This window comes from Archocentrus centrarchus, chromosome 14 (assembly GCF_007364275.1).
Source record: "Archocentrus centrarchus isolate MPI-CPG fArcCen1 chromosome 14, fArcCen1, whole genome shotgun sequence".
NCBI lineage: Eukaryota > Metazoa > Chordata > Actinopteri > Cichliformes > Cichlidae > Archocentrus > Archocentrus centrarchus.
The window spans coordinates 36,877,875-36,894,243 of NC_044359.1; the positions used below are offsets into that span (position 1 = coordinate 36,877,875).

Here is a 16,369-nt window from a genome sequence, read left to right on the forward strand (position 1 = left end):
ATGTTCTGCTACCTGTCAGATGAACTTTCCTGATTCTTACCCAGATGTAGTCTGGTTCATCAAATCCTCTGCGTCATCTCCTGAGCGCTGAGCCACATGCCAGCATATTAAACAGGTTCTAATGGCTAAACAAACACTAGGGCATCGTATTGCACAAAGGATAACTTTAGTTTATAAAGCAGCTTCATACTGCGCAAATGACAGGCTTGATTTACCACCTGGTTCCATCCCCATAGTTAACCAAGTTCAGCTTAACCTCACAGACTGAACTAAACAAGTGCTACAGATCCATAAAAAAATACCTGGGATTTTGGTTTGGACTGGAGTGTAGAGTTGTAGAGGGACGGTTGTCAGACTTTACATACACTCTGTGCACGACCTCTGTGCACTATGACCCTCAGCATCCTCTGACCCCACTCTATTTCACGTGGTCTACCACTTCATGGCTGAGTTGTTGTCGTTCCCACTTTTTTATAATCCCACTAACAGCTGACTGGAATATTTAGTAGTGAGGAAATTTCAGGACTGGACTTGTTGCACAGGTATCATCCTATCACGGTACCATGCTGGAGTTCACTGAGCTCCTGAGAGCGACCCATTCTTTCACTGATGTTTGTAGCAGCAGTCTGCATGCCTAGGTGCTCGTTTATACACCTGTGGAAGTGACTGGAACACCTGGATTCGATGATCTGGATGGATCAGGGAATACTTTTGGCAGTATAGTGTATATAATGATTGTTTTGAAGTTATAGTTTCATATATAAGCTGTTTATTTTTTAAAAATAAACAGCTTTTTTTTTTTTTTTTTTGCACATTAAAATCTGAGGCAGTGTTTGAACATGAGTATCTCAGAAACCATTAAAGACAAAAAATCTGAAAATTTCACCGGTCTTTGTTGAGTTGAACCGGGGTCTGTAATTTGGGACAGATACACCAACAAATGTCTGAGTATTGGTTTGTTAAAATATGAAAAACTTCAAGCAGTCCTGTAATGCCCTGTGTTTGAACATGCATTGTTAGAAAATTATTCACATTGCAAAAAACAGCTAGTGCCAGTTTTTGGTTGCATATAGTTGTATTTCACAATAATGTATAAATATGTAAAATAAAATGTGGAATACTTTCAAACATGAAATTCTGAGTCACAAAAATGAAGAGAATTTTCACTTTGCTTCTGGATTGAGCAAATACAAAAAGTTGTAACACAAAAACAAAAACATCAGTCTAATTTGAATAAAAGAAGATTCTGGAGGTTCCAGATGGTACTTTTAATTTTAACTGAGAAAATAATTTTGTTAAATATATGGATATTTTTCAGATCAGGTCTTCCAAAAGACACGTTCACTTCACCATCACACACAAATAGTTTGTGCTGCACGGCATACTTTCTCGCTTCCTTGTGACTGTGTCATGAATTGTGAAACTACACACCTTTTTTTTTTTTTTTTTTTTTTTTTTAATGCATGACAGTGCAGTTTATGTTGTGCTGTGTCCTATTCATTCTGTGCTTGTTGTTAGACCTTCACTATCTTTCTCAAGGACACTTTGACAGAACAGATGGCTCTCCTGAGGATCCAACCTGTAACCTTTCAGATGTGCCGTGTGACCTTTCAGAGCAGTTTCTCTCTAATTGACAAGCAACTCTGCTCCTGGCTGTAATGCTGCATGAATAGAGAATAAAGACTGATTGCAGTGTGGACAATACTGTAGGCACATTCATTAGTTGTTCGCACAAAAAGGTTTCCTAAATGGCGTGGTTCCTGTGACGAGTGTATGTGTATCACATTGTACATTTTAAAATGATTGTATGAAGGCATTTCTCCACACAATGTTTCCTTGTACATTGCTCCTGGCAGTAGCTCAAAGGTTCAGTTCACTTCAGTGCAGTTTTATTTATATAGCGCCAAATCCTAACAACAGTTGCCTCAAGGCGCTTTGTATTGTAAGGTGAAGACCTTACAGTAATACAGAGAAAATCCCAACAATCAGACAACCCCCCTGTGAGCAATCACTTGGTGACAGTGGGAAAGAAAAACTCCCTTTTAAACAGGAAGAAACCTCCAGCAGAACCAGGCTCAGGGAGAAGTTTAATTCATCACTCCCGTCATCTGCTGTGACCAGTGAGGGAAGGGAGACAAGACAAAAGACGTGCTGTGGAAGAGAGCCAGAGACCAATAACCTTCACTAATGCTGTTTCTGTACTGTGATGAAACCTGACTGAAACTCTTCCAATAAACCGTTCCTCTGCAGATGATCAGTTAGCTGTTTTACAACTACTCTTTCAAGGATTTTTGATTGGCCTATAACGCTAAGACAGTTGGGTCATGTGATGGCTTTGTAAGTCATGGTTTGATTACTGCCACCTCAAAGGTCTGTGGCATGTAGCCCATTAATAGATTGATAAAATGCTGCGTTTCCACTTGTGCCCACTAGGGATGTGCGCAACTAGTCGACTAATCGTCGCTATTGTCACTAGTCGGTACCAGAAGTACTAGTCGGGTAGCCTAATTAAGATTTTAATTGATGCCTGGCACTGTAAATGGTTGTCGTAAGTGTTACGCAGCCATCTGCCACCAGATGGAGCTGCAGCCCTGACATCTTTCAAGAAAAGTGCCAAAACTCTGTTAATCTTGGCCTAATATTTTTATTAAGTCTAATATTGTTAGTTATTTTTGAAGGTTTACAACATACCCTGAAGCGCACCCATGAGAAACACCGTAATTTTATTCCATGCATTTCTGGCTCCTTCCCACAAGTTTGTACTAAGAAGCGGAAAAAATAAAGGGACAAATGTTTGTGTCTTAAAAAAACTGACCACAGCAAAGAGTAGGACCCAGGAGGGGGAAAAAAATCCCAGAATTTTATGTTCCTGTGTTGGCCAGCACTGCATGGAACACACCGGAACATGACCGAAAGGTAGTTAACACACACAGTGCACCTGCACAGGCATAAACGCCAGCAACATCGGCCACTTACATAAGTTACATTGTAGCTCTACAAAGACCCAGTGCTGAAGTCTGAATCGGGGGTATGCTGGAGGAGGCGGCTGGGGTAGAGGGAGGTCTGGGATTCACTACTCAGGCTGCGGCCCCTCAACCCAGCCGTTTGTATTATGCTTTATTGTTTTAGGTTTTAACTTTTATTGAGATGCATGTCATGAATGGTACAACAACGAGCATTGTTCATAATGCATCACACTTTTAAGTTGCAATATATTCATTTTTTTGGATGTTATTTTCTCATTTTAGTGATGCATTACATTGTTTGCAGCAACACGTTTTCATATAGAGTATAGTTTTTTCTTTGCTGTCTGTAATGCATGATGCACTGTGGCACACAGTTAAGCATTTAAAGTGCAACTAATTATTAAAGAATGCGATTAATGGTTTCAAACGCCTTTGTTTACAGTTTTTGACATTGTCCATTAAACAGTCCTAAAATTTAACTTGATATCTCAGTGCTTCTTTGTTTTAGGCTGATGGGTTAGTCAAATTTTTTTTCCCTCCTTTAGTCGACTAAGAAATTAGTCTCGCGGAACATCTCTACACAGCGCCACTCGACACAGTTTTGTTTTGTTTCCATTACAGTTGCGTACCACCTCAGTGTGGATGGACCACGGTGTTGGTTTGTGTGTCTCCATTTCCCTCGGTTTTGTGTTTTAACAAACACGTTTGATTCTGGTGAAGGAGTCGCTCTCATGACTCAGCTAGTGACCACACTCCCTGGCCAATCAGTGGCATGCTGTTTTTCCGTGTCACATTTTCGGATCTCCTCGGATTGCTTGGAACCCTGGCTGAGTGGCCACTAAAAGAGTACCTGGTACCAGGTACAAATGGACAACCCTACAAACCATGCCGAGTCGAATCGTGCTGAGTAGGTACTAGTGGAAACACGGCATAACAGACAAGCTGATGGTTTGGAGGAATTTAAACAAATATCAGGAGTACTCAAAGTAGCAGTACATAAACCTATGGCTGTGAGATGGTTATGAATAATTTAAAGTCTAATGGTTGAAATTTTATTTGTAAAGTGATTCATGGATTCATATAGTTAAAGTTAAGGGAGTACAACAGAGCTCTAACTCTTTGTCTACAGAGCTGAAAAGAAACTCAAGGTTGTTCTTATTTTCTTCGCTGATGAATAGCAAGATGTCCTAACGTTGCAGAGGGCTTTTTAAAATTTATTTATTTTTTATTTTAAATGGCGCATCACACTCTTTACCAGGCTAGATCTTCTGAAGTAGTGAGACGCCATTTCCGCTCCAGCTTATGGGCTATTTGCTTTAAGGTGCACGTTTTGTGCGGTATACCAGGGAGTCAAGCACTCGAACAGTTCTATCAGTGCTGATGAGGCTCAGCAGAATGGAGTTTGACACAATTGGAGGAATTAGGAAAATGGGGAAGAATCTCATTAAGCAACAAACACTAATCTGTGTAAATGTCAAGGACATGCAGTGGCATGGGCAAGTAAGAATAAGAACCCACAGGACCTCAGACAAGCCACTGCTTAAATAGATAATTTGATCTAAAAACATGCTCCTTAAAATGATTACTAAACCAGTGTAAAGACATGATGTGTGGCCCTGTTGTTTACAGGGTCGTACTTCATTGTGCTGATACAGGAAGTCTTTCCTCGAGGTATTACAGTGAAGTCTAATACTTGGAATTGTCCATATATGTATTTTTTTTATTATTATTATTATTCTTGATGTAAAGAGGACTTTTAATTAGTGAGGGGCTGTATGACCAAAAATTTTTACCCCACAGCCTAAAAAGGCTCATGGGGTATTGTTATCACCGCGTCTGGTGGGTGGACAACTTTGTGAACGTGATACTTCAGTACCGATGTGACCTAGTGTTCAAATTCACACTATAGCTATATCTACTAAAAATCTCAGACGAGTTTGAATCTCGGCAACCTCTGCCCAAAGTCAGAGCTCAGGTTTTCTGAAAATCTTGTGAATGCTGTATCTTGAACTGTCTGAGCCCCTCCCACAGCGAGTCCAACACTAGAATATTTTTTCCTAATTGTTCCTGCGAACAGCAGACACAAGTCCCCTGTTGGTCACACATTGTTTGTGGAGTGTATCTGTGCTCTCTTCTTCATCCTCCGTCTGTCTTTACTGTTGCTGAATATGGTGTCAGAGCCTCTCCTCGCTGTTAAGACTATCATGCTATCTGGTTATTTAGGAGGACACAAACACAAGGTAATTAACATATAAAACACCATGCAATAGCAGGAATGCTGGTAACAGCGTAGGTTACATTTTAGATGCTATAAAAATTGACAGCTGAAATATAAATCAGCCATTAGAGGTTTGTTTCACACATTGTTTTAACAGTTTTGGAGTATTAATTGCTGCCTTCTGTTAATGTAGTTTATGTGTCATGATTAGAAGCATGAGTGAGGAGGGTGCACAGCTAATACAGGTCACCGCTCAATATCCTCTTTAGTAATCCTAGTGGCCAATAACATAGTGTATTTAAACCTCTTGAAAATGCCCACTGGGCCATTTTGTCTCTTTACTGGTGAGGCTGTATTTGAAATTGCACTGGTACACTACCCAGCACTGCTTTTAATTACTGTTCAGTGTGAATGTAACAGGTAGAAAGAGATGTGAAAAAGTCCACAAATATCTATTTATGCAGTCAGAGATAAATGTGCCTGAATTCAGTCTGCCTGCTTCTCAGACTCTTGTAAATGACAATTGTAGTGGGGAAACTTCTTAGTGATTTAATGACCTCTTGATATTTCAGCAGAACAAGTTTTACAAATTGGGGCTCGGCTGTCCAGATCAGAAAGCATGAAATGGTTGCATACCGCTCGTATTCAGTGAGTCTGTCAGAAACACTGGAGAGTGAAATGCTCCATTCAAAGTGCCCAGGTTGCCATTACTGGCTAATTTGCACATCAATATGTTTGAAAAGTCTTTCAACTGAGGGGGAGGGTCTACACTGGATGGGCCCCCGATGGTTTATCATTCTGTGCATGTTCGAGGTGGAGGTGGTCAGTGGTGTTACAACAGAAGATTTACAAGCTGGAGCTCCTGTGGAGTGTTTTCAGCCACACTAGTGACGTGGCTCTAACACACTACTTTAGTTAGTGTGTTAGAGCCACGTCTAACACACTAACTTATCACTGGATAAGGAGCTCCAGCAGCTCCTTATCCAGTGAAACGGTTTCCCTCAACACACAGGTTTGACCTATTCAGATATCTATTTGTTGGAACAAATGGAATTGGAAGTAGGTTCACATCTCTGCAGTGCTCGGTATATTCTTCCCCCTCATGAGATGAGCGGACTTTGTTGTTCATACACTGACATCTCTTGGAAGCTGCAGTGCATTGTCCTGGGCTGGCCTGCCCTGCAAGAAGTATCTCCAAGGAGATCCTCCCGTAACGGTTTTGTGACTGGTTGACTAACAGGGTTGACTGGGCTTTGACCTCTTGTCATATTCACTTGTTTCATTTCCTCTGGGAAATGCAATTCCTGATTACCATACGTGAATACAGGGTGGAGCAGTAAATTATCTGTCACTGCTAGCTAGTTTAGATAGCAGGCTGCATCCATATGCTGGAAGGGGTAATGTACAGACGCACACATATGCATCTACACAAATTGCAACCTTTTACAACAGGAACTTCTTTTTCCTCATTGAAAATGTAAATACTCTGCATTCTGACTGGCAGTTATTTTAAGTTGTATTTTAAGTTCTAACACTGTGTCCAATGCTGCTGCCATTACTTTGTCGTCATGTGAAATGTGAAGTCACGATTTGCATGCGGTGGAATTTATCTAAAAACAAAAAAGTCTTTCTTTAAATCTTTCTTAAATGAACTGAGCTATCTCTGTGTACAGAGATATGCTGTACACAGAGCTGAATGACAGCTGGGATACAATCATCAATGCAGTTGCATTAAGCACATACAGTGCTTATGTGGCACTCACATACATGGTAATGTGGCACGCTGCCACATTACCATGTATTTGATAGCCAACTTGTACAGATTGCTAATAGCTATAAAGTTTGGGCAACATGAACTTTGTCACTTACTGATTCATTTTATATTTTTTTCTGTCCTGTTAGGTTTATGTTGGGATTATGGGCTGTTGAATCCTTTATGGCCTATTTGGGCCTGTGCAGCTGTAGTGAGAGCTTGGTTTGCATTGTTGGCAGTAAGTCAGACCTGTTCCTGGTGAGTACTGGATTTCGAGATACTATTCATAACTTTTGTGTAGCCAAGTAGTGGAGGTTTCAGGTTTGGTGGCCTCAGAATTACTTCTCTGCTTTTTCCAGTTGATGTGATTCTTTTGGCTTCATCAGGCAGTGACCCCCAGCTTGCATTGTGATGGTTTGCAGCCAAGTGTTATGTGGTGGGAATGGGAATTGGCACCTCCAAATCTGAGGCCATGGTTCTCAGTTGGAAAAGGGTGGAATGCCCACTCCATGCTGGGGAGGAGCTCTGCCCCAAGTAGAGGAGTTAATGTATCTCAGAGTCTTTGTAGTGTTGGCAGAATGCAGACACTGAACTGATCTGTTGTGGTGAAGAGAAAACAGGTACTGACCAAAGGAATAACACTCTGGGTACAAGCAGTGGAGATGAGTTCCTGGGTTCTCCCTTAGAGAGTTTGGTAGGGCTGTGCAATCAGTCGAATTTTGATGTTTACGATGTTTGCTCCAAACGATCACAGAAACAGTGGAATAAACAAAAATCGATTATTAAAATATTGTCATGTATACTCTGATTTATGCTGCAGCGCTGAGTCTACAACATAACCTATGTAAGTGGCCAGCAATGTTGCTGGCAGTTGTGCTTGTGCAGGTGCATTATGTGTTAATTACCGTTAACTATCTACGCTGTAACCTGCCCTGCACCTCCTGAGAAATATCAAATAGTGTCTGTTTTGTCCTTACCAATCACGTGGCATGATTAGCAAGGGATGGCAGGGAGATGTCCCTACCAATATTTGCTCCACGGGTGTAATTAGCACCGCACCGTATCCTGATTCGTCACCGAAAACCCTGGAAACCAATTTGCCTCACGACCCTACCAATGTTAATACCAGCCTTTGAATACATGTACTTTTCTCTGCTTCATGGCATTGAAGGAAATGCAGTAACAGAAGCAAAAAGTGACGCAAAAACTAAAAGTAGAACATCAACTTTATGGGAGTGAACTAACCTTTTTTTAACATTGTTGCATTTTTAAAAAATATAATACATTAAATATAAATTAATTTCATAAAGAAAAACTACAAGTATATTTTAATTTTTAACGGGCACATTGTCTGAATTTTTAATTTCTGTCTCCGTTGAATGTTTTGATGTTACATCTGTTATAGATTTAGTTCAATTGGACAGGAAAGATGACATGAAATCCAACATGGGAAAATATCATCTCATAAATGGTAAATGGACTGGTTCTTATGTAGTTCTTTTCTGCTCTACTTGTCCTCATTCACCCATCCAAACACATTCATACAAGCACCTTTTCCCCCATCTGAGTGCTTTCTATCTAACATTCACACACACATAATCACACCCCAATGAATGCATCAGGAGCAACTCGGGGTTCAGTAGCTTGTCCAAGGATACTTTGGCATGCAGACTGAAGCAGCCAGGGATCAAACCGCCAACCGAACAATTTACTAGATGACCCGCTCTACCTCCTGAGCTACAGCTGTAACATTTACTTACAGACTAAAGCTTTAATTACTTATTTGAATCTTTTGTCTTCCTAATTACCATATCATACACTTACGTGTATAGCACAGCCCACACCGTATTTTAGAGACTAAAGTAACACTCTTATTATCAGTAATATTAATTATCAGTTATCCCAGCAATCTCACTATTTATATATGTGGTTGTATATGTGTACACTATGGGTTCTGCTGATGAGCTCCAGGATCTGCGATTGGTCAGTGATCAACAATAGAGCTGGTTTCTCCATTAAATCATTAAATTAATTCTTAGAGTTTTAAGACCTTTAATGTGCGTTGCTATAGGTCCACACACACGTGGTTGTGTGTTCGTGCTCGCACCTCTGCAGAGTGTGAAATGAATTTGCAGCTACACTCATCCATTATAATCTGAAAACAAGAGAAAATAGAAGAAGGGGGTGCTTGTCTGTTGGTTTGACTTTGTTAGAGCTTAATGTAACTTCCCACTTACAAACACTGCATGTGATAGAATAAAGTGCTGTATGGATATGTGTGAATGGGGTGAATGTTGTTTGTAGTCTTCTGAGTGTAAGATTAGAAAAGTAGGAATGCCAGTGCATTTATCGTGGATGCACAGTACTCCTTTTGTGTCAGATGGAGAAAAAAATCCCTCCATTATGAATAAATAACTGAAAGTCAAAAGGTCCTTCATCACCCCATCTTTGAATGAGCACAGATGTCTTCATGGAATTATATGATGAATTAAAGGCATACAAAATTGATGGGACACAATAGGTAGGCATCTTTTTTGTTAATACGCTGATGGTAATGAACAGGGCTAATACTGGCTGATAACAACGTTCAGTCAATAAACTGGTCCACCTCAAGAATGTATCCATCCATCCATTTATTTCTGCTTATCCTGTTCGGGGGGGGGGCTGGAGCCTAGAGCCTAGAGCCTATCCCAGCTGACATGGGGTGAGAGGCAGGGTACACCCTTTACAGGTCGCCACCCTGTCGCAGGGCCAACATAGAGAGACCGACGACCATTCACACTCACATTCTCATTCACACCTATGGGCAATTTAGAGTTTCCAATTAACCTAACCCCAGTAAGTGCATGTCATTGGACTGTGGGAGGAAACTGGAGAAAACCCACACAGACACAGGGAGGCCATGCAAACTCTACACAGAGAGAGAGAGGGAGGGGCCTGGGCCAAGGTGGAATCAAACCCGGACATTCCAGAAGGTATTCTAACCGTGAGGCAGTTAAAATGTGAGGCTGTGCTGCCCCCCAAAGAAAAAAAAAAAAAATATATATATAAGCATTTTATTGGAAATATAAAAATGGAAAAATGAGGTAATTTTTTGACTCCGCTGGTCTCCTTGCTGTCATCTGCTCAGCTGTGCAAAATATATACGCTGCTGCAAAAATGTTTGTGATAGGCCGGTAATAATAATATCAGACAGCTGATACATCAGGCTCTGTCTATCCATCCATTTTCTTAACCACTCATAGCCAGGCCGCTGGAGTACTATGGGGTACCCAGGGCCAACACAGACAGTGAGACAACCACATACCAGAAGAGTGTGCTACAAAGTAAGATTAATGGCTTAGTGTTCTCTGTCAACCTTAAACTCAGAGTTTTCAGTCTCACTAAAGCGGCTCTCTTTTTCCCTGTTTAAATCACCGTGGTAACTTATGCTAAACAGATAACCTGGATGGGAGCAGGTTAAGTTCCAGTCGTCTGGAAGTGTCACCTTTTCACTGATCCCTTTATTTACAGGGCGTTTTAAATGCTATATAGATATGGGGAGAGTACATTTTATATGTGCAAGTTGTTAAGCCGTACCTGACTAAAAACCACTGAAATTGTGTTGTCACAGAAAATGTATTAGTGTGGTGATGCAGAAAATGTATAATGTATGATCCACTGTTCAACCAATAAAATTAATGTTGCATTGATCTGGCGGCAAACGAAGGCAGTTTGCACATCTCCTTTATGGGGCAGTAGTGTTCAATGGTTAACTGTGTCCAGTTTGAAATTTCAGAGCTGTAATGTGCAGCCGTCACAGTGGAGATAAATAGCAGCAGAGAAAGTGAGCCAGCAAAGGCAGAGAGAGCCTGGCGTTGTTGATCTTCCTTCATAGTGCTCCCCTCAGGAGGTCCAGGACCTTTCCACTGTGAGATAACTTTGCTAAGTTGACTGTTTCCTGACTCCATCTTGCTATACTGCCATTCTGATGAGAGTGAGGATGTTTATTGTGGATACACTATTGAATCTTGATTTTTAATCTCCTCTGAGATGAGCTGAGGCTCTGTCCTCGCTCAAGGTCAGCCGTGTTGTGAGTTTTTCTGCTGCATCAGGTGTTCGTGGGAAGCTCAGGCTGCTTTGCTGTGGCTGGCTGCTTGCTTGGCATACACAAACTCTTTCTGTTAACAAATGCACGCACTTCATTCCCTCTGCACACATTACCTAAGGGATGTGTTTCCATACCCACAGCATAAACAGGCAGATGAAGTTGCACACAAATAGCCAGTTAATGTCAGATGGGTTGGGCTCTGTGTGTTTGTGTGTGAGTTAACAGTAGCTCAGGGCATGCTTTATTTTCAACATGTAACTCATGTCTGTGTCCACAACTCACCCTGGTCATGTCAGTCCACTTGTTCAATACAGCCACGTGCTGCAGGCCAGTACTGTGTTGGTTTAAATAGATGAACACTGCACACATACACAAACGTAGAAGTTTATCTTTCCACTCAGACGTCTTATATCAAGGACGGTCACAGGTCAACAGAGGGTGGCGCTTTAGTTTCTGATTGGTCCAGGGGGAAGCTTAATCACTCATGATTCGTGTGCATGCCTTGTTATTTTTAGGACACAGATCTCTGAATCACTTAGATATCTCAAAAATAGCGATACACATATTTAGAGTCTGTAATTCTGGTGTTAAACAACTCTGTCTATCTTAATTGATGACACATACTTCATGTACATGGTACTTTTTTTTTTTATTGCTTGAGCTGCACTCTGTATGCACCAATGAGGCCTGGAGATTATGTATGCCCAGCAAGTCTGTCTCAGATGTAGAACCAGCTGCTTCAGTATGGCTTGTGAAGATCCTCTTCCTCCCACACTTTCTCTCGTGCCCCACTCATGGCGTCATCCTTTTGGGATTACAGAGCATAGCCATTGACTGCCACAGAAATCTGGCTCTATTGACTCCCAATGGAGTGAGATTTCTGGGTCATTGCTAGGGTCATTCCTGTTGTGTCACTGTGATCTATTTTGGTCTGCTGGCACATCAGGATTTCACTGCAAGGTTATGTGGTGGGTGGTATTATAGGAATAATACCCGAGATGGGAAAATGTTCTCTGCTGTGATTATAGTCACAGCGATGATTCAGTGGGTAGGTGATGATCACTGTTAATATTCCCTAAAGTCATCTTAATGACAGTGCAATGCTTGTTCTGTGCATGCTGAGCAGTGAAGGGATGCTAGCTGGTTCTGTCACATGCGCTTTGTGACTATAAAATATGAGCTAAAATCATCATGGAGTCACATGACAGAAAAATAATTGGAAGCATTTTAATAATTCATTAATTTGAATCAAAACCATAGTCTTGGTTCAGTTCTTCAAAAGTGAGCACCTGCTCAGATTTTTGGGTTTGTGCTCAAACATACACAAGATTGTCCTGCACTGTTGTGCTGCCCTGCTGTGTGTTGTTTATCATGAACAACTGTGAGATCAGCATATATACTGCATATGATTGTCAGTATAATGATATAAACTGTTGTTGAGTTTAGTAATTAGAGGACTCCATTTCCAAGCTTCCGCTCACTGCTGACACTGAGAGCGGATCCATCCCTCATCCTTCACATGGAAATCATTCCACAAGCTTTTACAGGCAACTGAGAGAGACGAGGAGCATCTCATTTTGTATTTTTAGGTTACGTTCAGACATTGGAATTAAAAATTGTTTAAATGTACAGAATAAAAAATGTTACAGAACATACGTTTAAAAAAAATTGCTGTTGGAATGTTTTCTACCATTATCTATCGAAATTTTACAGACTACACAATTCAGAACAAACTGGCAGTTAATAAACTTGCAAAATACAAGTTAATTGCTTCTGCAATGCCCTTTAACACCAAACACAAAAAAGTGCAGATAAATATTGAGAAAAATCTGCATTTATATATTTATTTTTTTGTTTATTTATTTTGCTTGATGTCTTTTCGGGGTAATAAATTAAGAAGTAAAACTCTGGTATATGAGGAAAGTCTGATGTGCACATCCATCCATCCATCCATCCATCCATCCATTCATCCATCCATCCATCCATTCATCCATCCATCCATCCATCCACGCTTATTCTGTTCAGGATTCGTGGGGGTGCTGGAGCCTATCCCAGCTGTCATAGGGCAAGAGGCAGGGTACACCTGTACAGGTCGCCAGCCTGTCACAGGGCCAACACAGAGAGACAGACAACCATTCACACTCACATTCACACCTGTGGGCAATTTAGAATCACTAATTAACCTAACCCCAGTAACTGTGTGTCTGTGGAATGTGTGGAGTTTACATGTTCTCCCTGTGTCTGCGTGGGTTTCCTCTGGGTACTCCGGTTTCCTCCCACAGTCCAAAGACCCAATGAATAAAGAATCAAAATGATTTAAAACACACATTTTATTGAACAAAGTGAGACTGGATATAAAGGGTTGTAAATAGTGATTATTTTTTTTTAAATTTATTTAGCTTTGAGGCAGCCTTTTGTGTTTATCATACATTTAAAATATTCTCTGAAAAAAAACTATAACTAACAAAAATGTGTTAAATTCTATAGGTGGACTTTGTGATGGAGCAGTAGTGAAAGGTAACTATAGATGGATCTAGAGGTTGTTTAGTTGTAAGAAATGGCCTCACTTTTCATTGATTCAGCCATTGATGTGTAAGGGTTTGCATCGGGTTTGAATGTTGTGTTTACTGTTTAGTAGCCATCAATTTGTGAGGTGAGAAGTAAGCAAACTGATTTTTACCACATGAGGAATGATGAATGATGGATTGACTGAAATGCTACAGCAGACCAGTCAGGCTACGGTCCCGTCTGTGGACTTGTCCCTCCAGAAGTCCCTGGAAAAAGTTCCTACTGTGGGAAAAACTGCAAGGGTAGCACTTTCTGAAGGTTCGAGAACTTCTTGCTGATCATCCCTGATGGTATGCTAGCATTCTGCTTGTTTGTGGTTGATCTGGATACGGATGGAGTACAGACTAGTTTTTCCTGGTACTTTCTGGAAGGTTTCTGGAACTTTTACTAGAAAATCCACCTACAGTTGTGTTTGCCCTACAGTATAGTGTATACCAAGTTTCTAGGATAGTGATTCATTAGCTCATTGGTTTCATTTCTTTGGTCTTTCGTTTGGTCAAGAAATTCAGTTTTTGTGGAGATCTGGAAGGAAAGATGCGAAGACTGCAAAAAGATTGTCTTGGAAAGCTCATGACTTATTTAATCTGCAGACTACACCACAATTAATGTATTTTTTCCTACCTCCCACCCCACCCTGTCTTCCCAATTCTTTTCCTCTGTACCTTTTTCACCACACGTCATTTTCTCAGTACAGTCTCTTCTTATTCCCCACATTCCTCTCTATCCATCTGCTTTTTTCTCTTGTTGTCTTGTTCTTGTGATTTCTTTCATCTCATTCCTCTTTCTCCCTCCTAATCTACCTCTTCACATCCTCCACCTTCCCTCCCGCCCCCTCCCTCCCTCCCTCCCTCTCTCTCTCTCTCTCTCCCCCTCCCTCTCTGCTTCTCTGGCAGGCTGCTCATTGCAGTGAGTCAGTATCATGGAGGCAGGCAGCGGGGCTGCCGCAGCAGTGGGGAGTGCAGCACTGGGTTTGCTGGGAGCCACAGCCACATCCAGTCATGACATCTTGGACAGGTAAGCAAGCTGCACGAGGCTGGCACACACCCCCAGGAACACACTGCCCCCAACGTTCTCCATCAGAGTGAGGTCTGTGTGCGTGTGTGTGGAGGAGAAGGACCACACCTTAGGGCTTTAAGTGTGTTAGTTTGTTTATAGTCAGAAAAGAGGCATGGAGAGTTTGTGAGCATGTATGTGTTTTTGGGAGTGAGGGTTTTTTGGAGAGGGAAGAATGCATGTTTTGTTACCTACAGTAAGTAAGCCTACCTTCCTTCCTTCCTTCCTTCGCTCTCTGCATGCTTGTGTCTCTTCCTCTGTACCATTACTCTCACTTTATCTGAGGTAATTGTGCTAGCAGTCAGTCCAGTTTTTCAGCTGGTAGTTGGGGAATCTGGTGTGTGTGTGTGTGTGTGTGTGTGTGTGTGTGTGTGTGTGTGTGTGTGTGTGTGTGTGCTATGACAGAAGGGGGGTGTTACTTGGCTTCCTCTATGCCTGAAGGAGAAATGACACCAGGGTATGCGCATGCAGAGGGGGAGGAGGAGGAGGCAATGGTAAACGTGCTTGAGCACTATAGCTGAGCTGATAGGTTGAGCCCCCCCCACCCACACACACACACACACACACGAATCATAAAACCCCATAGCAGCTGCCATCACTAACCGCCACTGCTGGAAACCTCTTATTTAGATATCCTTCAGTCAGCTCCCAGCTCCAGTGACCACTGCCCCCATCGATAGGCTGAGTGGATCAGCTTTCAGCTGGTTACGTCATCTCTACAGCTGTGCACCCACACCCACATGCTCTGTCATCACACACACACCCTCCCCTCAAGCATCCACATTCACAAAAACGCATATGGACTTTCATCCAGTAGACACACATGCTTCACAGGGATGCTCTAAGACAAACACTGCTGTAGCTCTTCCAAGGTGTGCTTCCCTGTGCATGGCGAGCTCTCTGATGAGCCAGCAGGTGCTCCGGGGACATTCCAGTTGTTACTCTCTCTACCACTGAGGTATAAGTAATCTCTAACACGTTCCCGGGGATCTCCTTTGACACATTGTACAATCAGAGATGGAAATGAAGGCTGTGACTCATTTAGCTGTCATTTCCTTACTATTTCTGTTCATCAGTTAAACGTTAGTGGTGACTAAGACACATTTTCAGCAGCTTTCTCTGAAATACACCTCTGTGCTGTTCCATCTAACCAGGTAGACAGGAGTCTCTCTCTCTCTCTAACATTACTGCTAAGGCAGCACGGCTCGATGTGGGTTATTCCTACTGCTGGATTAGTGGCGTGTCGTGTGCATCTGTCTGTGTTTTTGCAGATGTGTGTTGCCGTTGCCGTTAGGCTGCTGGTGGTGGTGGGGATTACAGTTAAGGCCACGCAGCCCCTCCACCTGCCCCTCGCTCGCTGCCCCTCCAGTCCTGAACTGGGTCTAAATCCTGCACTGAGGTTACCATGGCAGCAGCAGCTTAGCATATATGAGACAGTGGTTCAACATTACTACTGAGAGCAAGCTAGTGAAAAAGGAAGAAAGAGGGAAAGAGATGAAAGAAGGGGTAAAGTGGGAATTGGATGGTTCTGCTTTTGCTAAATGTTTCCAGATGATGATGTATAGAGTATGCATATGAGGATATGTGAGCTCAGGTCGATGCTGCAGATTACTTCTTTTATGCGCAGGTAGAGGAGGGTTTTTGGCTGGACCTAGGACATTAAAAAAGTTGTCCGTTGAATCCTGGTGGACAAGGGTTGACTGGACTGAGGAGGGCGGACT

The 16,369-nt window shown here is 41.9% G+C and overlaps 1 protein-coding gene across 3 annotated transcripts in view; it reads left to right on the forward strand.

Annotated features, from left to right (window-relative positions):
• arhgap32b (Rho GTPase activating protein 32b) overlaps window positions 1-16,369 on the forward strand; it is a 135,372-nt gene that overhangs the window by 27,463 nt on the left and 91,540 nt on the right. For 2 of the 3 annotated variants that reach the window (XM_030745825.1, XM_030745824.1), the window contains exon 1: window positions 14,437-14,609. In XM_030745825.1, coding sequence (XP_030601685.1) covers window positions 14,515-14,609 — 95 coding nt within the window. In that variant the 5' untranslated portion in view covers window positions 14,437-14,514. Of the gene's footprint in view, window positions 1-14,436; window positions 14,610-16,369 lie in introns of those variants that run through there. The other variant, XM_030745823.1, reaches the window with a different exon arrangement.